Genomic DNA, 25,722 nt, shown 5'->3' on the forward strand with positions numbered 1-25,722 from the left:
TAAACTCCCTTCAGCTTCGCTGCCTTGCTACAGATTTAGGTGCTGGCTTGGAGTTTAAGAACAACTCTGGCCTTAAAAATCTTGATTTCCAAACAGCCCCTGGTCCAGAAAACCCCAGGATGTTCCCCAGCCTCCAAATTGCCCATGGATGGACCTCAAGCAAACTGAAGTCAAAGGAGATCCCCCCAGTTGGGTTTCCACCCACCCAAAGGTGCAGAACCAGCATCACCTTCTTGCCAAGTGCCTGCAAGATCCCTCATTCCCCTGAAAAAAAAGGAGGGAAGTGATGAAGAGGGTGTGAGAGCTCAGTAAATACTCCAGGCCCTCAGGTTTTGGGTTGGTTGTTGTGTTTTTTTTTTAAATCAAGAGGCAGCCAGGATACCTCATGGTTGGTTGTTGTGTTTTTTTTTTTTAAATCAAGAGGCAGCCAGGATACCTCATGCTCAGACTTGCTCTCAAGGTGGTGCAACCACTGTGTTACTCACCTGGAGCTTCCAGAGGACACTGAGGTCTTTGTTTGCTACAGTTAGGGGGTTGCACCCTTCTGCAAAGTCCCCTGAAGATATTAAAAATGGGGAAAAAAAAAAAAACAACCCTCTTTGTGTTTGGTGTCTTCATTCCTCTGCTGCTTCTTCACCCCAAGACTTGGAGAGCTGCAAACCAAGGGGACAAATCTTTCCTTCAGAGGTTCCTCTGCCCCTCATCCAGGGAAAGCTGGCATGACAAGGAGTTAATTCCTCAGCTCCATGAGGCTTTGCACCAAGGCATCAGCTTCAGGCACACCTTGTTTTTCCTGGCCAAGCATCCACGTGGTTGGATTAAAGCTGCTCCAGCTCCCTCCTGCTCCTGAGTGGATCTTCAGAAGTTCAGCCAGAAGCAACCAGCAGCACCCAAGAGCAAGTCTGGCTGGCCAGAAAATGAATTTTAGGGATGAAAGCAAAGCTCTGTTCCCACCTGGGCTTCCCCAAAGCAGCAGGGTTCTTTCAAACCCACTCCCCATGCAGCAAAGGTGGTGGGGCAGGAAGGAAAAACCCACAGGAGAAGGGAGGTGGCCCCAAATCCAAGGAGTTTGGGGAGCTTGGGGAGGGGATGGGTGAAAGCAAGACTGGGCTGGTGGGTTTGGGGTTGTTTGTGTTGGATTTGTGCCCTGATTTGACGTTTGGATGAAAGGGTGAAGGAAGGGAAATAATGGCCAGGAGCTGCCAGAAGAAATGAAGCAGAGGGTGGAACCCAAGCAGAGTTTCAGCTCGTAACATCTGTGACTCAAACAGCTCCTTTCATTCCCAGCAACCCCCAAAACTCTTAAAAAACCCACAGATCCTTCAGCTGCCACTGAAAAACAAACTACAAACCAAGTGTTGATTGGGTGCTTGGCTTCTCCAAGGGTTTTTAACCCACAACAGGGAGAAGTTCAGGTGGCCAAAGCACCCAAGTGAGCTGCATAAAACTTCCAGAAGATAAAAGTCCTCTTGAGATTTTCTGTCTTACACCAAACACAAACACAACCACTGCAAAACCAGCCAGAGGAGGAATCTCTGGGGAAGCCCAAGGAGATGGAGAAGGAGAAGGAGAAGGAGGAAGAGGAAGAGGAAGAGAAGGAGGAGGAGAAAGAGAAAGGGAAAGAGAGAAGGAGGAGAAGGAGAAGAAGAGGAGAAGGAGAAGAAGACAAGGATGAGGAGGACGAGGAAGAGAAAGAAAGAGGAGGAGGAGGACAAGGACAAGGACGAGGAGAAGGAGGAGGAGAAGAGAAGAAGGAGGAGGAGGAGGAGGAGGAGGAGGAGGAAGGAGGAAGGAGGAGGAGGAGGAGGAGGAGGAGGAAAAGGAGGAAAAGGAGGAAAAGGAGGAGGAAAAGGAGGAGAAAAAGGAGGAGAAAAAGGAGGAGGAGGAGGAGGAGGAGGAGGAGGAGGAGGAGAAGGAGAAGGAGAAGGAGAAGGAGAAGGAGAAGGAGAAGGAGAAGGAGAAGGAGAAGGAGAAGGAGAAGGAGAAGGAGAAGGAGAAGGAGAAGGAGAAGGAGAAGGAGAAGGAGAAGGAGAAGGAGAAGGAGAAGGAGAAGGAGAAGAAGGAGAGACCCATCTCTCTGATGGTGCAAGAAGAGGTGGCTACAGCTTAATGAGCTACTGAATCACAGAACAGTTTGGGCTGGAAGGACCTTCATGATCATCTAATTCCAAACCCCACACATCCCAGAGAATCCAGGGCCTCTGGGATGTCTTCTGGGTGATCCCCAGGTGGTTCAGCTCCAGTGGGACAGAGAGATGGGTTTGCAGAATCTGTGCTGGAGATGCCTCCCCACCCACCTCCCATGGCTCTTGGCATTAGGCAGAGGTGGCACCCTCAGCAATCCACCAGGAGAGGAGAAACCATCACCCAAATCTGACTCCCAGAGCAGCCTCCAAGCCCTGTTAGGGCAGTGTTGGCTTCAAAGCTTCTCATTTTCACCTGAATGTGAGATGGCTGCAGTTGGGTCCCAGCTGCCCAGGCTACAGCCCTACTGCTGCTCCTGCAGTAACTGCAAAATGCCACAAAAAAGGTGTCTGAGGTGTCCAGGGAAGCCAAAACATCCTACCAGTTTAATTTTGGGATCTGCTCTGCCTTTACTCTTGAGCTGTCAGACTCAACAGCTCAGAAGATGCTTCACCACCAGCTGAGGAATCCCTGCAGGATTAAAAAAAAAACAAAAAAACAAAAAAAACGAGGACAAAACGGGTTGGAAAGAAGATGAAAAAGCTTCAAATCTCACCAGAAAAACCCAAAAGTCAACACCCACCAAGAGCCACAGCACTCCCAGGAGGGACCTGAGTGTTGTTTTCTACTTTGTTGGCTCTCAAAGGACTTTCCTGGAGCCCTTTTTCCTCCAGATGTGGCCATGATGCTGCAGGGTGAGGGTGATTATTCCAGAATCACAGGATGTCTTTGGTTGGAAAAGGATTCAGGATGATCCAGTCCAACCTTTGAGCAACACTCCAAGCTCAGCACTGAGCCCTGTCCCTAAGGACCAGGTCACAAACCCTTCAAATACCTCCTGGGATGGTGGCTCCACCAAAGAGGAGATGCTCAGCTCTCTCATTGAGTCCCTCCTGAAAGCACAGATTGATCAGTAGGAACTCTCAAAAAGAGATTAAAAATATATATATTTAACATGTTTAATTTATATTTAATTTATTTTCTAAAAAATTAAATTTAACATTTAAAATTTAAATTATATTTAATATATTTAATTTAGGACCTACCAGAGAGGCGACTGAGAAAGAGAGAGGAAAAAAAAAAAAAATAAATAAAGAGGACATAATAAGGAACTTGAAATTTTATTCTCAGTTGGTTCAAGGAGTCTTTTGTTTTTACATTGGAAACTTTGGATTTCCCCATTTTATTCTTTCACCAGCTTAGGCAACATTAAAACAAAACAAAACAAAAAAAAAAGCAACTGAATCAGGGATTTGGATTTGAACCAAAAAGGGAAGGTTGTTTGCACCCCAGGGTAGGCAGGGTGCACTCTCCTAACATGTATTTATTTATCTGTAAGGACAAGCAGGTTGGAAACTTTCCTGGAAGGAGACAATACAAAACCTTCATCCTCTCAAATCCCAGGAATGGATCCCCACAGGAAACATCTCTAGGGCTTCCCTGAGCTTCTTGGCAATTTCACATTTCTGATACTTGAAACACAGAAAGCAGAATGAAAAAAGAGACAATCCCCCAAAGAGCAGGATCTCAAAAATCTTTCCATCCTAGAGGATACAGCAAAAAAAAAAAAAAAAAAAAGAAACAAACCAAACCCAAAAAAAAAAACCCCACACAACAAAACAACAAAGGGGTGGGACACACACACACACACAAACCTATCTAAAAATTAAAATCCAAAGTGGTTTGCTGGTCACCATTAAAGTGCATTCAGTTCCACCTCAGCTCTTTAACCTTTATTTTTTTCCCCCTCCTTCCTGAGGCTGAGCCCCAGGAGGGGTCTTGCAGGGAGCCAAGAAGTCACCACTTGCTCTCAAGCAGGAGCTGACAGCAGGATGGATGCTGAGAGCCTGGAGTCAGCAGATTTTGTAACATTTGCCATCATTCAGAGGAGGAATTTCTTCCAGACTTGCCATGGGGGAGCTCCAACCCCTCCATTCCAGCTTGGAATTCCAGGAATTCCAGTTTTATTCCAGGTTATTACCTTCAGAAAACACTTTAAGGGCTCACCTGGAAGGTTGCCCCAATGGGTTGGGATCCCATTGCCAACCTCTGAAGAGGCTCCAAGACTGAGAGAGAGGAACTCCAAAGGGGGAAAAATAAAACCTTAAAAACCTCAAAAAACCAGAACCCAACCTTCCCACTGCCTTTTAGGGGTGGGTGTCCAGCATGAGGAGCTGCTCCACAAGGGACAGGACCTCGTGGTGCTTCAGGCAGCAGCTCCACCACTACTTCTTGCACAGAAATCCAAGGTTGTGGCCAGGGGTGGCTCAGAGCAAGTGGAGAAATAAAAGATTTGGGGACCAGCCACCTGGAGGGAAGCAGCAGAGGGACCTGCTTCTTGCTTGGGCTGAAAAAATGAGAGGTGGGGATAGCCTAAAGGTTCAGCTTCAGAAAGGAAGGAGCAATGGGCAAAGCCAACCCTGAGCTGGCAGCAATTTGTCCTCTCTGCTGGTGTCAAGCCAAAGGCTGCTGATACCCATGGAAAGGCAGACACCAGCTGCAGTGCCTCTAATTAGAGTCCTGAGCTTGCTGGGGACTTAATTCTGCCTCCAGCTAGAGCACACAGGCCTCTCAAGCTTTGTCCCTTGGCATGAGACAGTTGTCACTTGAGTGATTAAAGCAGGGGTGGGATCCAGAGCTCCCACTGTAGGGACACAGGCATCCAAATCCAATCCATCACCTCTAAATCCCTTTGCAGTCAGAGGAGACAAAACCTTCCTGGAGGATCCTGTGTCATCCCAGCATTAGAAGAGGCCAGAGGAAATTCTGCTCCACAAGTCTCTTCTTTCCCTTCACTGACTGCAAAGGGAGCCTGGAGAGATCATCAGGAGATGCCTTCAGGTCAGAGAGAGAGGTCAAAGGAGGCAAAATTCATCCTCTTGGAAGAACAAGTGCTACAGCCTGGAGCCCCAGCAGGTCACCCCAGGAGAGGTGACAACACCCAGCTGTTGCTACACCTTGCCTGAGCTTCCTTACCCAAGGAGAAGAGGAAGGGCTGTGAGATGCTGCCTCATAAATACTATTTACACCAGTTTGCTTAAATTAAAATGAACTTCTTAAGGTTTGGCAAGGGGTGGGGGGAGGTAGAAGAGAAAGAAACAGATACTTCCTACTGCAGGAGCTAAAGGTATTGTCCTTCTTGGCCACCTTCAGTTGTAGGACAGGTACTGGATCAATCTTGGAGGAATATTGAGCTTGGAAATCTTCTCCAGTGCTCGCTGCCCAGCTGCTTTCCTCACTGTCACCCTGCAGAGCTGTGACAAACTCAGAGGAGTTTCTAAAAGGAGAAAAGAGGAGCCAAAGTCAGGGCAGAACCAGTCAGAGCAGATCCAGCCTGGGCAGCACAGCCCACCCAAGAAAGGTGACAGCCCTGGCATCACCCCCATGCCAGGACAGCCAGGTTGGGGCTGCTTAGAGAAATATTCAAGCTCCAGCCCCAGCCAGGAAGGCACTGCAGAGCCATGGATTTGTTCTCACATCCCAAAGAAAATCCCACCAGGAAGACCTCCTCCCATGCTCCCTTCCTTGCCTGCATCCCCTGACACCAAGAGGTGCCCACTGGGGCTGCTCTGATCCACTGGGGCTGCACAAGGCTTCCCAGTTTCCATTAGTGAGGATGTTTTGTTTGGAGCCTCAGCAATGCTGCTCTGCAGGATCCAAACCTATTCCCAACACTTCCCTGCTGCTCCGTGTCTCCAGCAAGGATTGCAGGAACCCCTTGCACTCAGCATTCTGCTGAGATCACCAGGAAAATCCATAGAATCATGGATTGGGTTGGGTTGGAAAGAAACTTCAAGATCATCCAGTTCCAACTGAACAATCCAGGGACACCTCCCACCAGCCCAGGGGGCTCCAAGCCCCATCCAACCTGACCTGAGACACTGCCAGGGATGGGGCAGCCACAGCAATCCTGGGAAATTTATCCCCAGGATAATCTGTGTCAGGGCTGTGCTTGGGTCACTTTTCTGTCATCTGGGTCCTTTCAGCCCTGTCCCCTTCTGCAGGGTCAGAACCCCCCAAGTGGCTCAGTTAAATCAGCTGATGGAAGGACTGAAGTTCTCCCATCTTTGGGCATCCTGATGGACACTGGATGCAAGGAGATCCAAATGCCCCTGGGTTGTGCAGCTCTGAAACACTCCCTGGAACAGCACTTGGGGCTTTTATATCTCACTTGGAGATAGACCCCAAAACCATATTTTCATAGAATCCTGGAATGGTTTGGGTTGGAAGGGACCTCAAAGCTCATCCAGTCCCAAGCCCCTGCATGGGCAGGGACACCTCCCACCAGCCCAGGGGGCTCCAAGCCCCATCAAACCTGACCTGAGACACTGCCAGGGATGGGGCAGCCACAACTTCTCCAGGAAACCTCTTCCAGGCTCTCAGCACCCTCACCCCAAAGAATTTCTCCCTCCCTCCCTGCCCAAGAAACAGAATCCTGGAATGGTTTGGGTTGGAAGAGAACTGAAAGCTCAGCTCATTCCAACCCCCCTGCCATGGGCAGGGACACCTCCCTCCCAGATTGCTCCAAGCCCCATCCAACCTGGCTTTGAACACTGCCAGGGATCAGTGGGGCAGAGACTCTTTTCCTGGGCAACCTGGTTCTAAAGCTCAGCACCCTCACCCCAAACAATTCCTCCCTCCCTCCCTCCCTCCCTCCCTCCCTCCCTCCCTCCCTCCCTGCCCAAGATCTCCTCTCCATCTCCCCTCTCCCAGCTGGAAACCCTTCCCCCTCGCAGGGTCCCATCCCTCCAGGCCCTTGTCCCAAGTCCCTCCCCAGCTTTCCTGGAGCCCCTTCAGGCACTGGAAGGTGCTCTAAGGTCTCCCCATGGGATCCTTCTCTTCTCCAGCCTCAACACCCCCAACTCTCTCAGCCTGGCTCCAGAGCAGAGCTGCTCCAGCCCTCCCAGCAGCTCCAGGGCCTCCTCTGCACTGGCTCCAACAGCTCCGTGTCCTTCTGCTGCTGGGGACCCCAGAGCTGGACACAGGGGAGGGGGTGTCACAAGAACAGAGCAATCCCTTTCCCAATCCATCCAGCCCCCAGTTTGCAGCCCAGAGCCTCATCACTGAGTGCAGACCTTCATGGATGGACACAGAGTTGGGATCAGGCACATGGATTTGGAAGTGGTCAGCCCTAAGTTTGCTGCTATTCCCACCCTCAGAGCCCAGGCAGCCTCCAGGATCTGCATTCATCCTGGATCTAGTCCTGAATTTCATGATAGAAATCAAACAGGATTAAAAAAAAAAAAAAAAAAGCACTATTGAAGTGAACAGTGTTTCAACAGCCTGTGTTGAAAAGCAGTTGCACCTGCAGGTCTGAGCACTGGGTTTAGCAGGCAGCAAACCCTGGTGAGATATTAAGAAATATATATATATATACATATATAATATTAATAATTCACATATAAGATTCAACCTCTGCATCCTCAGCACTTTTAACTGCTCTCTAAAAAGAGAGGAAAAACTTGGAGAGGAAAAAAAAAGTCAGAGGGAGAAGGGGCTGTAAGGTGCTCACTCACAGAAGGCTGCAAAGCCAGGAAATATTTTGTTCTTCTGTAAGGAAGAAATTTTTCTTTCACTGTAGAACTGTTTTATGCTTAAAAAAATAGGTACCCAGGTTGCCCAAAGAAGCTGTGGATGTCCCATCCCTGGAATTTTCCAAAGCCAGGTTGGATGAGGCCTGGAGCAACCTGTCCCAGTGCAAGATGTCCCTGTTCTTGACAGGAGGTTGGACTGAATGGTCTTCTTAGGTTTTTTTCCAACCCAAACCATTCCATGATATTTAGGATCATTTACTGCAACAGTAGCCTGCAAATTCTTGGAAAGGTCTGGGAATTGCACCTCCAAGGATAACCAAGACAAAGATGGACTTCAAGCCATCCTCAAACCTCAGTCAAAAGCCTCCTCCAAAAGCAGCCAGATGGTGCAGAACACATTCCCTGCCCCAAATAAAATGAGTTTTCAAGAGGGTGATTGCCTTGGCCTGACTCCAAGCACCAAAACTCACACTGCTGAGGGACCTGAATCCACTGAGAGAGCTTAATTTGGACCATCCTCCCAGTGCCATGAAGCTACAGCCACCTGGTAGCCACTTGCCACCAAGAACTTTGTGCCTTCCCAGGGAGATGATCTCCAAAGCAAAGTGGACTGAGAGCCATGGTGTGATGTGATGGAGTTGGCAGCCACCAAACTCCAACTTCCTGAGGATACCTCACTTACTTTCATAGTACTCAAAGCACTTTGCTGCAGGGCTGCTGCTCCAGGTGTAATCTGATGGTTTCTTGCCTCTGTTGTCCCTTGCATAAATGTTGCCTCCAAATTCAATCAGCATCTCCACCAGATCCACATTTTTCACTTTGGCTGCATGGTGAAGGGCTGTCTCATGAAGTTTGGCAGCATTGACATTTGCCCCTGAAGCCAGGAAGGAAAACAAACTCAGTCATGAAAGCCAAAACTTCGGGTCACTTGACCCGAACGTTTGATTGCAGGAAGAAAAAAACCAAAAAAAAATCTGTTAAAAGAGCCAAGCAAAGCAGCCCAAACAGGAAACCCAACTGCTGGCCAAGTTCTTGCTGCTGGCAAAGCATGAGTTATCTCTGATTTTCTCTATTTTCCTTGCAGAGAAAGGATTGCAGTCTGTGCTACTGGGTAAATAAACTGCTGAGTGTGAAGTTCAGAATTGCTTCCTGAATCTGGGCTGTCCAGATGATCCCTGAGGTCCCTTCCAACCTGACATTCCATGACTCAAAGCCAGCAAAAAGCCATTCCCAGTCATCTCCTTGTCATTCCCACTCAAGAAAAGCAGCCAGCACTTTGTTAATTATTTTCACAGAAACAGCCCAGCCCTGGGAGATGCTGCAGACACCACTGCAGGATCAAGTTTTAGATATAATTTATTTTTGGTAAGAAATTTTGGCAGTAAAAGGTTCTTCTCATCCCCCCCCACAACCACTTGGATTTTATCAACTGCTTTGTTGAGCAGAGGGGGAGATTCTGAATCACAGAATTGGTTTGGTTGGAGAAAACCTTTAAAATCATCAGGTCCCAGCAGCCTGGTCTGGTGGGAGCTGTGCCTATGGAAAAGGGATTGGAACTACAGGATCTTTGAGGGCTCTTCCAACCCCAAACCATTGTGAGATTCTGAATTCAGATAACTGATTTTTAGATATGTGATCATATTGATCTGTCCTTGGAATTAACAAGGAGAAACTGGAATTTGGGGGGAATCAATTAAATGGTGTCCAGAGCAGAGGCTGGGAACAAACTACCTTAGATTTGTCATTTTTAGACAACCAATGCTCAATGAAACAAAATTCCTGGGTCAAATCATAGAATCATAGAATCATAGAATTGGCTGGGTTGGAAGGGACCTCAGAGCTCATCAAGTCCAACCCTTGATCCACTCCCACTGCAGTTCCCAGCCCATGGCACTGAGTGCCACATCCAGGCTCTTTGGAAATATCTCCAGGGATGGAGAATCCACCCCTTCCCTGGGCAGCCCATTCCAATGCCTGATCACCCTCTCCAGAAAGAAATTCTTTCTCATGTCCAACCTAAACCTCCCCTGGCACAACTTGAGACCTCTTGTGCCCTCTTGTCTTGCTGAGAGTTGCCTGGGAAAAGAGCCCAACCCCCCCCTGGCTCCAACCTCCTTTCAGGGAGTTGGAGAGAGTGATGAGGTCTCCCCTGAGCCTCCTCTTCTCCAGCCTCAACACCCCCAGCTCCCTCAGCCTCTCCTCAGAGGATCTGTGCTGGATCCCTTCCCCAGCCCAGTTGCCTCCTTTGGACCTGCTCCAGCACCTCAATCTCCTTCCTGAGCTGAGGGGCCCAGAACTGGACACAGGACTCAAGCTGTGGCCTCCCCAGAGCTGAGCACAGGGGCAGAATCCCTTCCCTGGACCTGCTGGCCACGCTGTTCCTGAGCCAGCCCAGGATGCCATTGGCCTTCTTGGCCACCTGGGCACACTGCTGCCTCCTCTTCAGCTTCCTGGCAATCCAAATCTCCAAATCAATCCAAATCCAAATCCAAATCTCCTCCTGGGAAGCACAGAGAAAGACAAGAAGCCCAACTCCAAACTCCCTCCAAGTCAGCAGGAAGAGAAGTGGGATGTGAAACCTGGAGCACACGACACTGACTTGAACACCCAGCCAACTCCTCTGGACCTAACACTAAGCAGCTCTCTCTGAGCTATGAAGTGACTTCATCTCTGTTTTTCTGTGCAACATCAAACCCTGACAACCCTCCCTCACACTTATCCCAAACCATACAACTCTGCTATGAGCTGAACACATGCAGAGCAGAAGATACCACTCCTGGGAGGAAGTCAAAACTTCACTTAAAGGAGCTGGAGGCTTCTGAATGCTCTTAGGAAACAACAAAACTGGATATTGACCTGGCAGAAGCTGAAAAAAATTGCTTCAGCATTAACCTTGGGGCTGTCATACCTGCCTTGAGCAGCAGCTTCACACAGTCCAGATGCTCCCTGGCACAAGCCACGTGTAGGGGTGTCCCAAAGTGACAGTCATGAGCCTCCAAGTTTGCACCAACATCAATGAGGAGCTGCACACACTCTGAGCTACCTTTAAAAAGAGAAGATCTGTGTTAAAAGAAAAAATTCAGCTCAAATGGGAGTGGACGTGGGTGGTGGTTTCTTCTCCCAAGTGATAGGACAAAAGGAAATGGCCTCAAGTTACTCCAAAGGAGGTTTACGTTGGAGATTGGGAAAAATTTCTTCCCTGAATGGGTTTTCAGGACCTGGCCCAGGATGCCCAGGGTAGGGGGGAGTCTCCATCCCTGGAGAACTTTAAAAGCAGATGGAGGAAAGATCCATGGAGGGACATGGGGCAGTGGTGGCCTTGGGTTAAAGTTTGGACTTGATGATCTTGAAGGTCTTCTCCAGCCAAACCAATTCTATGATTCCCATGGGGTGCTGAGATCAGCTTGAGCCCCAAACAGCCTCTTTAATATTTGGGGTGACAGCTCCAAGCCAGAAATGCTGATGAACCAACACAACAGACTGCAGGACACAAGAAGCTGAGCCACAGCTGCTGGCCACTGAGCTCAGAGATCTTGCAGGGACTCAGGTCAAACAAACCCAAATTCAAGAGTTTGCACCTGGGTGGTGGAGCTGGTTCTACTGCTCTGGGTTTGATCACCTTCAGGACCACTCCAGCTTTCCTTTTTCCAATGTTAATTACATTATCAAGCCTTAGGAAAAAGGTTTAATGAGGAAAAAGCTAAGTGAGAGCTCACAGCTAAATATTTAAGTCACTACCTGTTTGTCAAAAATCCTGTCTCCCACAGCTTGAAGGAAAACTCTGTCCAGGACAGCAGAGAATAAAAACAGTGAAGGAGAGGAAAGAAGAGGTATTACATCTTAAAAAAGAGGAAACTGAGGCACAAAATGATTCAGAGACTTGGTCACAATCATCTCATGGGGACACTGGCACTCTCCCATCCAGGTTTTCCTGCCACTGAGTCCAACTAAGTGGAAGTTCAGGGAGGAATTAAACTTCAGCACCTCTCTGCTGCTCCCTCTGCCTCTGCTGCTCTCACAGCCATCCCTGATGCTTCCTCCTGCTCCCTATTCCAGGCCCAAACATGGAGAAGAGTTTTGGATAGAGGACAGGGAATGCAGAGAGTGGCTGAGACACAGCAGCTGGGACATCATGTGGGCCCTGCAGTTTTCTCTTATGCCCTGGACAAGCTGAAAAATACCATGAGAGGGACCAGGAACAGGACAAGCAGCAGCACTGCCAATAATCCCTGGCACTTTCTTCCCACCTGAGAGCCTCCAGCAGCAGCTCTGAACCAGAAGGGGACTGGAACAGAACCCCCTGGTTAAGACAGTCTCATTTCTTAGAGCAAAGAATCAAAGAATAGTTTGGGTTGGAAGGGACCTCAAAGCTCATCCAGTCCCAACCCCCTGCATGGGCAGGGACACCTCCCACCAGCCCAGGGGGCTCCAAGCCCCATCCAACCTGACCTGAGACACTGCCAGGGATGGGGGAGCCCCAAATTCTCTTGGGCAACCTGTGCCAGGGTTTCACCCCCTCACACTAAAGCTTTTCCTGCTACCATCTCACCTCAATCTCCCCATTTTCAACTTAAAACCATTCCCCCTCATCCTATCACCTCACACCTTTGTATAAAGACCCTCCCCAGCTTTGACTTCATCCCATCTCACCTTAGACCAGAGGAAAGGAAAGCAAACAGCCCTCTGCTCACAAGCCCTGCTGCAGCTCAAGGTTTTCTCCTGGGGCATTGAGAACCTGGTGCTGTCTCTGCCAACCACCCCACATCTGCCATGTGAGATAAAAACACCCCAGGCCAGGGAGAGCTTTCTCCACCCAAATAACACTTTATATTCTGTCTTCAACAGGAGCCCTGCCCACCTAAACCTGAAAACATCTCCAAGCTGCAATGGTCTGATGAGCAGCACCAACGTAGGGTCCAGTCCAGATACTCAGCAGCTGCTTTTGTTGGGTTGGGGTTGGATTGGTGGGGTTTTTTTGGACAAACAATGTCAAAATAAGACCCCAGGGGCTTACCATTCATGCAGGCTTCGTGGAGGGGGGATGCAGTGTAGAGGGGAGGGTTGACCTTGGCCCCGTGGGACAGCAGGACCTTCACACACTCAATGCTGCCAGAGGCACAGGCATCACAGAGGGGAGTGCTGCCATCAATGTTCCTGGCATCCACCTGCAAGGCAAGAAAAAGAAAAAAAAAACCCACCAAGTGAGGTACCTGCAAGCTGCAGGAGGAGGCAATGCCCCCTTCCTGGTATTTTTTATTTCTTTAAAACCTGGAAATATTCTGAGCTGGGGAAAGAGCTCCTTGGTAGTGGCAGCAAGGTGCTGCCATCACTCTGTGGGCACAGGATGAAAAGTGAAGGAGATGGATCTGTTGGAATGAGTCCAGAGTGGTTGATTTTCTGTAGGTGGGAGGTTTTGGTGCCAGCAGATCAGGAGAGGAGATTCTCCTCCTTTACAAAGTGTGAATTCCCTGGCTGCAAAGATGCAGGAAATGGCTGAAGGTTGAGTTCCTGAACTCTGCACTGGGTTAAGAATTGGCTGGAGGGCTGGGCCCAGAGAGTGGTGCTGAATGGGGCTGCTTCCAGTTGGCGGCCGCTCACCAGCGGTGTCCCCCAGGGATCAGTACTGGGCCCAGTCCTGTTCAATATCTTCATTGATGACTTGGATGAGGGGATTGAGTCCATCATCAGCAAGTTTGCTGATGACACCAAGCTGGGGAGAAGTGTGGATCAGCTGGAAGGCAGGAGGATTCTGCAGAGGGACCTGGACAGACTGGAGAGTTGGGCTGATCCCAAGGGGATGAGGTTCAACATTCCAAGTGCCGGGTCCTGCCCTTTGGCCACAAGAACCCCATGGGGAGCTCCAGGATGGGCACAGAGTGGCAGAAAGGGAGCTGGGAGTCTGGATTGCCAGGAAGCTGAAGAGGAGCCAGCAGTGTGCCCAGGTGGCCAAGAAGGCCAATGGCATCCTGGGCTGGCTCAGGAACAGCGTGGCCAGCAGGTCCAGGGAAGGGATTCTGCCCCTGTGCTCAGCCCTGGGGAGGCCACAGCTTGAGTCCTGTGTCCAGTTCTGGGCCCCTCAGCTCAGGAAGGAGATTGAGGTGCTGGAGCAGGTCCAAAGGAGGCAACTGGGCTGGGGAAGGGATCCAGCACAGATCCTCTGAGGAGAGGCTGAGGGAGCTGGGGGTGTTGAGGCTGGAGAAGAGGAGGCTCAGGGGAGACCTCATCACTCTCTCCAACTCCCTGAAAGGAGGTTGGAGCCAGGGGGGGGTTGGGCTCTTTTCCCAGGCAACTCTCAGCAAGACAAGAGGGCACAAGAGGTCTCAAGTTGTGCCAGGGGAGGTTTAGGTTGGACATGAGAAAGAATTTTTTCACGGAAAGGGTGATCAGACATTGGAACGGGCTGCCTGGGGAGGTGGTGGACTCTTCGTCCCTGGAGACATTTAAAAAGCGACTCGATATGGCACTCAGTGCCATGGTCTAGTGACTGTGGCAGTAGTTGTTCAAGGGTTGGACTCAATGATCTCTGAGGTCCCTTCCAACCCAGCCTATTCTATGATTCTATGATTCTATGAAATTAAATGGGAAGAGGTTTTTAGTGGTTGAGGTGGTGTAGGACTCATGGTTGGGCTTGGTGGGGTCTTCAGGGTCCTTTCCAACCACGATGATGATTCTGTGATTCCATGAAGTTCCTGGTAGGAACTTTTGGGAGCTCAACCTCTGAACTTCTGTCTGCTCACAGAGCTCTGCTGCATCTCTGCAGGGTTTCACCTCAGGGCAGACATTAATTTTAGTTGTTTTCTGATAAATCCTGCATCCATTCTGGTGTCCCCAGCAGAAGAAGAACATGGATCTGTTGGGATGAGTCCAGAGGAGGCCACAAAGATGATCCAGGGGCTGGAGCAGCTCTGCCATGAGGAGAGGCTGAGGAGCTGGGAGTGTTGAGACTCCAGGGGGACCTTAGAGCTGCCCCCCAATCCCTGAAGGGAACCTCCAGGAAGGCTGCAGAGGGACTTTTCAGAAGAGTGTCCAGTGCTAGGAGAAGGGGAAATGGTTTGAAAGTGCAGGAGAAGAGGTTCAGCCTGGAGCTGAGGAAGAAGTTCTTCAGGAGGAGGGTGCTGAGACTCTGGAACAGATTGCCCAGAGAAGTTGTGGCTGCCCCCTCCCTGGAGGTGTTCAAGGCCAGGTTGGATGAGGCTTGGAGCAACCTGGGCTGGGTGAGAGGTGTCCCTGGGCATGGAGCTTGGAGGAGATGAGCTCTGAGCTCCCTTCCCACCTCACCCATTCTGGGATTCTGTGATCAATGTCACAACTTCAGGCTGTTATTTCCATCATTTTATTTTTCTATCCCTTTCCTCCTGAAGGTTACAAGGGTTATGGCTGAGTAACACAACCCCCTCCCTTGTCTGCTTCACTGCAAAGCTTCATCAGAAGACTCAGCCAAGCCAAGAAGGCACATGGAGCACACACAGGCTCCACACCACAGCATGACAGACACAAAAATGTACAGTTTGGGTTGGAAGGGACCTCAAAGATCACCCAGACCCACCCCCTTGCATGGGCAGGGACACCTCCCCCCAGCCCAGGGGGCTCCAAGCCCCATCCAACCTGACCTTGTATTCTTCTAGGGAGGGAGCAGCCACATCCTCCCTGGTGATGAGGATTTATTCTGAGGACAGACATGAGAAGGGTGTGAGAAGTCACAAGCTCCTGAAGGCAGCTGCCACCAGCTATAGCCAAAGACTCTGTTTAGATGATTTTTCTTTCCATAATAAAATTAGATAAATAGAAGAAAAAGCAAAAAGGATAAACACAAATCTTCTCTGGAAGCTATGTGTCCCCTCCTCCCCTTCTGGTCTCTTGATTCAGCCCAGCTACAGATCCTTGGAGCCATGGAGGTGTTGGAGCCAGAACAGAGGAAGCCCTGGAGCTGCTGGGAGGGCTGGAGCAGCTCTGCTCTGGAGCCAGGCTGAGAGAGTTGGGGGTGTTGAGGCTGGAGAAGAGAAGGATCCCATGGGGAGACCTTAGAGCACCTTCCAGTGCCTGAAGGGGCTCCAGGAAAGCTGGGGAGGGACTTGGGACAAGGGCCTGGAGGGATGGGACCCTGCGAGGGGGAAGGGTTTCCAGCTGGGAGAGGGGAGATGGAGAGGAGATCTTGGGCAGGGAGGGAGGGAGGGAGGGAGAAATTGTTTGGGGTGAGGGTGCTGAGCTTTAGAACCAGGTTGCCCAGGAAAAGAGTCTCTGCCCCATCCCTGGCAGTGTTCAAAGCCAGGTTGGATGGGGCTTGGAGCAATCTGGGAGGGAGGTGTCCCTGCCCATGGCAGGGGGGTTGGAATGAGCTGAGCTTTCAGTTCTCTTCCAACCCAACCCATTCCAGGATTCTGTTTCTTGGGCAGGGAGGGAGGGAGAAATTGTTTGGGGTGAGGGTGCTGAGCCCCTGGGTGCCCAGGTTGCCCCCAGAAGTTGTGGCTGCCCCATCCCTGGCAGTGTCTCAGGTCAGGTTGGATGGGGCTTGGAGCCCCCTGGGCTGGTGGGAGGTGTCCCTGCCCATGGACAGGGGTTGGGACTGGATGATGTTGAAGTTTCTTTCCAACCCCAAACCATTCTCTGATTCTTCAAAACTAGATTTTTAGCCAGTCTGGACTCTCAAGTCAGTGAAGAGAGAGGGAGAGAGACAGAAATACTTCCAGGCAGATGCTGACACCCTCCTGAAGCTCAAACACCTTCTGAAAGCCTTTGCCACCCTCAAGGAACCCCGGAGTGACAACCAAGAGCCTAAAACTCCATGGGAGAGAATCCAGAGGCTGGAAATAACTCCAGACACCAAGGTCCTCAGCCTGGATCCCACCCAAACACCCACCTGGGCCCCTGCAGCCAGCAGGAGTTTGACACACTGGGTCTGTCCCCTCAGGCTGGCCTCGTGCAAGGGGGTGATGGAGTCGTAGGTGACGGCGTTGACACAAGCTCCGTTCTCTATCAGCTGCTGCAGCTGCAGGATTTCTCCCCTCCTGGCTGCTTCATGAACTGGGGTTCGGTCAGCCCAGAAGCCTAGAGAGGAAAGAACCAAGAGATTAAGTCAGAAAAAAACCCTACACAAGTGGAGCCAACAATCTGCCAGGCTGGAGGAAAGCAGCTGCGGAAGAGAGAGCTGGGAAGCAGATTGTTCCTCAGGTTTTCCTCCTCAGAATGGGATTTTTTGGGTGTTTATTGCTGGGGGGTTCCCCCTCTCAGGGATTGTTCCTAATGCTGGGTTGCCTCGAGGTTTCTGAAGTGCTGGATGGAGTTGTTAGAGTTGGGACAGATCCCCTAAGAGCATCAAGTCCAACCATCAACCCACCAGCACCATATCAATTAATCCATGTCCTCAAGTGCCATGTCCACATTTTTTTTTAACACCTCCAGGGATAAGGACTCCACCACTAGCCTGGGAAACCTGGCCCAATACTTGAGCATTTAAAGGAAAATTTTCCTTTATACAATCTAAACCTCCTCTGGAAGTATTTGCCCAAAAGTTTATCCCAGTACAAACCAATCCATGCTTTAACCATGCACTCAGGGGGCCCAAATTCATCCCCCCAAGCTCTGAACTGCTCAGCATGAGGAGAACTTTCCCTCCTGGATCCATCTAAAATCCCTGGAAAGGGGACACTTCCAGAGAGCAACTCAGGACTCCTTAAAACCACCTTCCCAAAAAGCTGATGGAGCTCCAACAACCCAGTTTTCAGCACCAACACCCTGACTGAGCATCCACAGGGCAAGCCTGGCTCCAGCTTTCCAGCACTATCCAACAATTCCAACTCTTTTCATCTCTGTTCTGCTTCCAAGGGAGCAAAAGTTAAAGAGGAGCTCTGCATGGTTTCATTTCAGCATGAAAAATCACAGAACCATGGAATGGTTTGGGTTGGGAAGGGCTTTTAAAGCTCATCTCCTTCCTGCCATGGGCAGGGACACCTCCCACCAGCCCAGGGTGCTCCAAGCCCCATCCCAACCTCAGCTGGAATATTCCCAGGGATGAGGCAGCCACAGCTTTTCTGGACAACCTGGACCAGTGTTCCCAAAAAAGCTGATGGAGCTCCAGCAACCCAGACCTTAGCACCAACACCTTGACTGAGCATCCACAGGGCAAGCCTGGCTCCAGCTTTCCAGCACTATCCAACAATTCCTTCTCCTTTGCTTCCAAGGGAGCAAAAGTTAAAGAGGAGCTCTGCATGGTTTCATTTCAGCATGAAAAATCACAGAACCATGGAATGGTTTGGGTTGGGAAGGGTTTTAAAGCTCATCTCCTTCCTGCCATGGGCAGGGACACCTCCCACCAGCCCAGGGTGCTCCAAGTCCCATCCCAACCTCAGCTGGAATATTCCCAGGGATGAGGCAGTCACAGCTTCTCTGGGCAACCTGGACCAGGGTCTCAGCACCCTGACAGCAAAGAATTTCTTCCTTACACCTCATCCAAATGTTTCCTCTTCCAGTTTCAAGCCCTGGAAAAGCTTTGCCCTTGTCAAACCTGCAAACCACAAGCTCCTCAAATTCCCTTCTTCCTTCTACACAATTCCTTAGGCGGAAGGTTGGAGAGCAGCCAGAGAGAGACCTGGGAGTCTGGATTGCCAGGAAGCTGAAGAGGAGGCAGCAGTGTGCCCAGGTGGCCAAGAAGGCCAATGGCATCCTGGGCTGGCTCAGGAACAGCGTGGCCAGCAGGTCCAGGGAAGGGATTCTGCCCCTGTGCTCAGCTCTGGGGAGGCCACAGCTTGAGTCCTGTGTCCAGTTCTGGGCCCCTCAGCTCAGGAAGGAGATTGAGGTGCTGGAGCAGGTCCAAAGGAGGCAACTGGGCTGGGGAAGGGATCCAGCACAGATCCTCTGAGGAGAGGCTGAGGGAGCTGGGGGTGTTGAGGCTGGAGAAGAGGAGGCTCAGGGGAGACCTCATCACTCTCTCCAACTCCCTGAAAGGAGGTTGGAGCCAGGGGGGGGTTGGGCTCTTTTCCCAGGCAACTCTCAGCAAGACAAGAGGGCACAAGAGGTCTCAAGTTGTGCCAGGGGAGGTTTAGGTTGGACATTAGAAAGAATTTCTTTACCCAGAGGGTGATCAGCCATTGCAATGGGCTGCCCAGGGAAGGGGTGGATTCTCCATCCCTGGAGATATTTCCAAAGAGCCTGGATGTGGCACTCAGTGCCATGGGCTGGGAACTGCAGTGGGAGTGGATCAAGGGTTGGACTTGATGAGCTCTGAGGTCCCTTCCAACCCAGACAATTCTAGGATTCTATGATTCCATGAATGTTGACCTGAGAGCCACCAGCACTCCCTAAGGATGGGGCTTCCACAATCCTGGAAACCTCCAGAGGTTATGGAGCAGGAGGGGAGATGGCAGCTGGGACCAAGCTTCCTAAATCTGGGCCACAGCACTGCTCAAACCCACCCCAGGGGGATGCCCCTGGTTCCTGATGCCACCAGGGAGCATCCCAACCAGGAGAAATTCCCTGGAAATGCCTGTAGGTTTTTGGGAGGGACAGGATGGATTTCTCAGCAGCTCTGGCACCCCCAGGTGAGGTCACCCAGCAGGTGACTGGAGGTTTGGGTTCTCCAGGGTGCTGCTCAGCTCCCACCCACCATCTCCTTCCAAGGGATCCCTCCAGCTCCCCAGTCCTCTTCAGATCACAGATCCAGGACAGCTCGTGGAGGATCCAGGAGAATTCCCAATCCCCAGAAGCAGGAAGGGCCCCCCCTGAGACTGGTCTCACCTTCCTCTTATCCCCTTCCTTGGGAGAGGTCACTCACCACCCCCAAAAAACACCCTACCCACCCCAAACCCACCCTGCCTGCCCCAAAACCATCCTGCTCATCCCCAAAACCATCCTGGGGCCCCAAAACCATCCTTCCAATCCCCAAAACCAGACTGCCCCCCCAAAAAACAAGCCTGTCCCCCCCAAACCACCCTGACCACCCCCTAAACCACACTGTCCCCCCAAAAAACTATCCTGTCCCCCCAAACCATCCTGCCAACCCCAAAACCACCCTTCCCATCCCCAAAAACCACCCGCCCCCCACAAAACCATCCTGTCCACCCCTAAATCATCCTTCCCACCCCTCAACCATCCTGCCTATCCCCCAAACCTCCTGCCCATCCCCAAAACCACCCTGCCCCCCAAAAAACCATCCTGACCACCCCTCAAACCACCCTGACCACCCCCAAAACCACCCTGTCCCCCCAAACCATCTTGTCCACCCCTAAATCATCCTTCCCACCCCTCAACCATCCTTTCCATCCCCAAAACCATCCTACCCACCCCCAAAACAATCCTGTCCCCCTGAAAACCACTCTGACCACCCCCTAAACTATCCTGTGCCCCCAAACCATCCTTCCTATCCCCAATACCACCCTGCCCACCCCCAAAACAATCCTGTCCCCCCAAAACTATCCTGTACACCCCCCAAATCACCCTGTCCCCCCCAAAACCATCCTTCCCACCCCTCAACCACCCTTTCCATTCCAAAACCATCCTGCCCCAAAATCACCCTGTCCCCCAAAACAATCCTGTCCCCCTCAAAACAATTCTGCCCACCCCCCAAACCATCCTTTCTATCCCCAAAATCACCCTGTCCCCCCAAAACAATCCTGTCCCCCCCAAAACCATCCTGCCAACCCCAAAACCATCCTGCCCACCCCCAAAACAATCCTGTCCCCCCCAAACCAATCCTGTCTTCTCCAAAACCAACCTGCCAACCCCAAAACCACCCTGCCCACCCCCAAAACAATCCTGTCACCCTCAAAACTATCCTACCCACCCCCCAAATCACCCTGTCCCCCCCAAACTACCCTGCCAACCCCAAAACCATCCTGCCCACCCCCAAAACAATCCTGTCTCCCCCAAAACCATCCTGCCCCCCCCAAACCATCCTCTCCACCCCCAAAACAATCCTGTCCCCCCCAAAACCACCCTGTCACCCCAAACCATCTTTCCTATCCCCAAAACAATCCTGTCTCCCCAAAACCAATCCTGTCTTCCCCAAAACCAACCTGCCAACCCCAAAACCACCCTGCCCACCCCCAAAACAATCCTGTCCCCTCCCAAACCATCCTGACAACCCCAAAACCACCCTTTCCATCCCCAAAACAATCCTGTTCCCCCCAAAACAACCCTGTCCCCCCAAAACCATCTTTCCTATCCCCAAAACCACCCTGCCTCCCCAAAACAGTCCTTTCCCTCCCCAAAACCATCCTACCCACCCCCAAAACAATCCTGTCTCCCCCAAAACCATCCTGCCAACCCCAAAACCATCCTGCCAGCCCCAAAACCACCCTCTCCATCCCCAAAACAACCCTGTCCCCCGAAAACCATCTTTCCTATCCCCAAAACCACCCTGCCTCCCCAAAACCATCCTTTCCATCCCCAAAACCATGTTACCCACACCCAAAACAATCCTGTCCCCCCCAAAACAATCCTGTCTCCCCCCAGACCATCCTGACAACCCCAAAACCATCCTTCCAATCCCCAAAACCACCCTGCCCACCCCAAAAACCACCCTGTCCCTCAAAACTATCCTGCCCACCCCCCAAATCACCCTGTTCCCCCCAAAACCATCCTGCCAACCCCAAACCCACCCTTTCCATCCCCAAACCCTCCTTGTCCCCCCCAAACCCACCGATCTCTCCCCTCAGGGATCCTTCGCTCCCGGGACTCTCCATGGCCCTGGGAACTCAGCCCGACCCCGGCGCCGGCACAGCAGGGCCGGGATCTGGGCCGGGAGCAGGGCTGGAAAAGGGACGGGATCAGGGACGGGATCTGGGCTGGAAAAGGGACGGGATCAGGGAGGGATCAGGGCTGGAAAAGGGGCGGGATCAGGGCGAGGATCTGGGCTGAAAAAGGGCCGGGATCAGGGCTGGAGAAGGGCCGGGATCAGGGAGGGATCAGGGCTGGGATCAGGGCTGGAGAAGGGCCGGGATCAGGGCCGGGATCTGGGCTGGGATCAGGGCTGGAGAAGGGCCGGGATCAGGGCCGGGATCTGGGCTGGGATCAGGGCTGGAGAAGGGCCGGGATCAGGGCCGGGATCTGGCCGGGATCAGGGCCGGGATCTGGGCTGGAGAAGAGCCGGGATCAGGGAGGGATCAGGGCTGAAGAAGGGCCGGGATCAGGGCCGGGATCTGGCCGGGATCAGGGCCGGGATCAGGGCTGGAGAAGGGCCGGGATCAGGGCCGGGATCTGGGCTGGAGCAGTCTGGGATAAGGCCCGGGATCAGGGCAGGATCAGGCCCGGGATCGGGCCCAGGGATCAGGCCCAGGGACCAGGCCCGGGCTCTGAGGCCCCGCAGCTCCGCTCCGCCCCGGACCTGACCCGGGAACCGCCCCGGCCCAGCGGCTGCCGGGAGTTGTAGTGCCCGGGAACTGGGAGAACTGGGAGAACTGGGAGAACTGGGGGAACTGGGGGGACTGGTGTGGTGTGAGGGGAACTGGGGAGGCTGTGGGGGACTGGGGGGAACTGGTGTGGGGAGAACTGTGGGTACTGGTGTGAGGGGAACTGGGGGGACTGGTGTGGAGGGACTGGGGTACTGGTGTGTGGGGGACTGGGGGAACTGGTGTGAGAGGAATTGGGGAGACTGGCGGGACTGGAACAGGGAGGGGAAGGACTGGTGTGGTGGGAGTGGGGGAACTGGGGGGGCTGATGTGGGGAGAACTGGGGGGACTGGTGTGAGGGAACTAGGGAGACTGGTGTGGAGGGACTGGGGTACTGGTGTGAGGGGAACTGGGGAGACTGGTGTGAGAGGAATTGGGGAGACTGGGGGGACTGGAACAGGGAGGGGAACTGGAAGGACTGGTGTGGTGGGAGTGGGGGAGCTGGGGGGACTGGTGTGAGGGAACTAGGGAGACTGATGTGGAGGGCCTGGGGTACTGGTGTGAGGGGAACTGGGGGGACTTGGTGTGAGTGGAACTGGGGGGACTGGGACAGGGAGGGGAACTGGGGGGACTGGTGTGGGTGGGAGGGGGTACTGGGTCAGAGGGAGGGAGGGAGTACAGGGATTACTGGTGTGTGCAGGGAGGGGGAACTGGGGGTACTGGTGTGAAGGGAGAGGGTACTGGGAGTACTGGTATGGGGGGAAGGGGAAACTGGGGCTACTGGGGTAGAGGGGGTACTGGTGTGTGCAGGGAGGGGGAACTGGGGGTACTGGTGTGAGGGGAGGGGGGAAGGGATACTGGGGGTACTGGTGTGTGCAGGGAGGGGTACTGGGGGCACTGGTGTGAGGGGAGGGGGTGCTGGGGTGGGGGGAGGGGATACTGCTGTGTGCAGGGAGGGGTACTGGGGGCACTGGTGTGTGTCCCTTCCAACCTGGCAGTCTCTGGTAATTCCCAACAGATTATTCAGTAGCTGATATTTAGGTGGATTTTGTGTCCTTGGAGCTTTCTTTCACCTTGGCAAAAAACTGACCCAAAGAGTAACCCGAGCTGTGGGGTTTGGGTGTGGTGTGGAGGTAAGGAGTTAAATTTGTGGAGATAAGGAGTTAAATTCGGGCTCCAGAAACGCAAAAATTGGCTCTGCACTTCCTCAGCTCTCCAGAAGGTGCCAGGAACCTAAAGCATCAATGCCTTGAACTCATCAGCTCAGCTTTGTCAGCAGTTGCCCTGCTGATCCCCTCATGAAATTTTTCTCATTTACATCCCTGAAAGAAGAGGTGTGGATCCCTTTTCTTGTGTGTCCTCCTTTGCTCACCCTATCTCCAGCCTTTCTCCTGAAAGTCCTTCCCAAATTGCTGGAGTCATTAAGCAAGGAGACACAAGAACCAGATGGAAACCAAAGACCAAAAAGAAATATCCCTTTCACCCTAAAAAGTCTCTGGAAGAGGGAGAGAGCATCACGGAAAGCTTCTCCTCTGAGGTAACCTTCTCCAGGATGCTGTGAAGTTCAAGGAGGCCAAGTGCAAGGTTCTGCCCCTGGAATGAGGAAATTCCTTACACAAATAGAGGTTGGGAGGAGAAAGGATTGAGGACAGCCCTGAGGAGAAGGACTTGGGGCTGGGGGTGTCCCAGAAGCTCCAGGTGAGCCCTCAGTGTGTGCTGACAGCCCAGAAACCAAGCAGGTCCTGGGCTGCATCAAAAGAAGCAGAGACAGAAAGTCAAGGGAGGGGATTCTCCCCTCTGCTCTGCTCTGCTGAGACCCCACCTGGAGCTCTGTGTCCAGTTGTGGAGATTCCCAAAAAAGAAAGGCATGGAGCTGTTGGAGATGATCAGAGGCTGGAACAGCTCTGCTCTGAGCCAGGCTGAGAGAGTTGGGGGTGTTGAGGCTGGAGAAGAGAAGGATCCCATGGGGAGACCTTAGAGCACCTTCCAGTGCCTGAAGGGGCTCCAGGAAAGCTGGGGAGGGACTTGGGACAAGGGCCTGGAGGGATGGGACCCTGCGAGGGGGAAGGGTTTCCAGCTGGGAGAGGGGAGATGGAGAGGAGATCTTGAGCAGGGAGGGAGGGAGGGAGGGAGGGAGGGAGGGAGGGAGGGAGGGAGGGAGGGAGAAATTGTTTGGGGTGAGGGTGCTGAGCTTTAGAACCAGGTTGCCCAGGAAAAGAGTCTCTGCCCCATCCCTGGCAGTGTTCAAAGCCAGGTTGGATGGGGCTTGGAGCAATCTGGGAGGGAGGTGTCCCTGCCCATGGCAGGGGGGTTGGAATGAGCTGAGCTTTCAGTTCTCTTCCAACCCAAACCATTCCAGGATTCTGTTTCTTGGGCAGGGAGGGAGGGAGGGAGAAATTGTTTGGGGTGAGGGTGCTGAGCCCCTGGGTGCCCAGGTTGCCCCCAGAAGCTGTGGCTGCCCCATCCCTGGAGGGGTTGAAGGTTGGATGGGGCTTGGAGCCCCCTGGGCTGGTGGGAGGTGTCCCTGGCCATGGAAAGGGTTTGGAATGAGCTGAGCTTTCAGGGCCTCCTTTCAGAGGGCTCCTCTGCACTGGCTCCAACAGCTCTGTGTCCTTCTGCTGCTGGGGACCCCAGAGCTGGACACAGCTTTACCCCAGGGGGGGCTCCCCAGAGCCCAGCAGAGGGGGACAATCCCCTCCCTGGCCCTGCTGCTCACACTGCTGGGGATGCAGCCCAGGACATGGGGGGTTTGATGCCTCTCTTGAGCTTCTCCTCACCCCACACCCCCAAGTCCTTCTCCTCAGGGCTGCTCTCCACCCATTCTCCACCCATCTGTGCTTGGCCTCGGGTTGAAGGATTGATTGATTGATTGATTGATTGATAAAAGGACCATTGCCTCTCCCAGGTCCAAATGCTCATCTGCACTTTGTCACATTCTCATCATCTTTGACTCATTTCCTGAGTGGACCCTGGAGCTGCCTTTGTGGTGTTTGTTTTAACACCATTGTGCAAACACCATAAAACAAACTGGGGTTTGATAGAGGCTTTTGTTAGGGCTTGGTTGGTTGTTTTAACAATCTGACTTCTGATTTCACAGCTGCCCCTGGAACTATTTAAATGTTGTCATCACAACTCCAACAAAACCTTGGTTTCTTGGAAGCTGCAAAATGCCAAAGTAACCAAAAAATAAACAACCACAGGAATAAAACAAACCCAACATTGCCCAAGGCCACCCCCAGCCCATGTCCCTCATCCCCACACCTCCAGGGCTCTGAAACCCCCCCAGGGATGATGGGGACTCCAGCCCTGCCCTGGGCAGCCTGGGCCAGGCCCTGACAACCCTTTCCAGGGAGAAATTCTTCCCCAGCTCCAACCTAAACCTCCCCTGGAGCAACTTCAGGCCTTTTCCTCTTGTTTTATCTCTTTTCCTTTGGGCACCAACACCCCCCTGGCTCCAACCTCCTCTCAGGAAGTTGTAGAGAGTCAGAAGGTCTCCTCTCAGCCTCCTCTGCTCCAAGCTCAACACCTTCAGATCCTTCAGCTCCTCACAAGTTCTCCAGAACCTTCTCCTTGCTCTCCAGGCCCTTCTTCTCACTCTCCAAACCTTCTCCTGGCTCTCCAGACCTTCTCCTTCCTCTCCAACCCATTCTCCATATTCTCCAGCCCCTCCTCAGAAGATCCCC

General features: G+C 52.4%; 1 protein-coding gene and 1 long non-coding RNA gene across 4 annotated transcripts; one reads left to right on the forward strand and one right to left on the reverse strand.

Annotated features, from left to right (window-relative positions):
* Window positions 1-3,291: 3,291 nt before the first annotated feature.
* On the reverse strand, window positions 3,292-21,769 carry ASB13 (ankyrin repeat and SOCS box containing 13). 3 transcript variants are annotated; one of them, XM_071734260.1, is made up of 7 exons: window positions 21,625-21,769; window positions 21,352-21,451; window positions 16,576-16,763; window positions 12,733-12,883; window positions 10,627-10,761; window positions 8,401-8,592; window positions 3,292-5,461 (listed from the first exon to the last, which is right to left on the reverse strand). In XM_071734260.1, exons 2-7 carry the CDS (start codon window positions 21,392-21,394, stop codon window positions 5,334-5,336), a joined length of 837 nt encoding a protein of 278 aa, XP_071590361.1. In that variant the 5' UTR covers window positions 21,395-21,451; window positions 21,625-21,769; the 3' UTR covers window positions 3,292-5,333. The 3 variants fall into 3 exon arrangements, with proteins under 3 accessions (XP_071590361.1, XP_071590362.1, XP_071590360.1); XM_071734261.1 differs by lacking the exon at window positions 21,625-21,769 and having other exon boundaries at window positions 3,292-3,656; window positions 5,291-5,461; window positions 21,352-21,538; XM_071734259.1 differs by lacking the exon at window positions 21,625-21,769 and having other exon boundaries at window positions 21,352-21,537.
* A 1,839-nt stretch (window positions 21,770-23,608) lies between these two features.
* On the forward strand, window positions 23,609-24,955 carry LOC139791699 (uncharacterized). Its single transcript, XR_011723991.1, has 2 exons — window positions 23,609-23,737; window positions 24,844-24,955. It is a non-coding gene; the product is annotated as an uncharacterized lncRNA (long non-coding RNA).
* Window positions 24,956-25,722: the final 767 nt, after the last annotated feature.

This window comes from Heliangelus exortis, chromosome 1, assembly GCF_036169615.1.
Source record: "Heliangelus exortis chromosome 1, bHelExo1.hap1, whole genome shotgun sequence".
Taxonomy (NCBI): domain Eukaryota; kingdom Metazoa; phylum Chordata; class Aves; order Apodiformes; family Trochilidae; genus Heliangelus; species Heliangelus exortis.

Bases quoted from the DNA above. Each gene is read 5' to 3' on its own strand.
- ASB13 (XM_071734260.1), bottom strand. From the start codon at position 21,394: ATGGAGAGTCCCGGGAGCGAAGGATCCCTGAGGGGAGAGATCG. The intron at 8,593-10,626 runs GTATGACAGCCC...TCCTGGCTTCAG, and splicing joins GAAGCTGCTGCTCAAGGCAG to GGGCAAATGTCAATGCTGCC. The intron at 5,462-8,400 runs GTAAGTGAGGTA...TTCTCCTTTTAG, and splicing joins GTGCTTTGAGTACTATGAAA to AAACTCCTCTGAGTTTGTCA.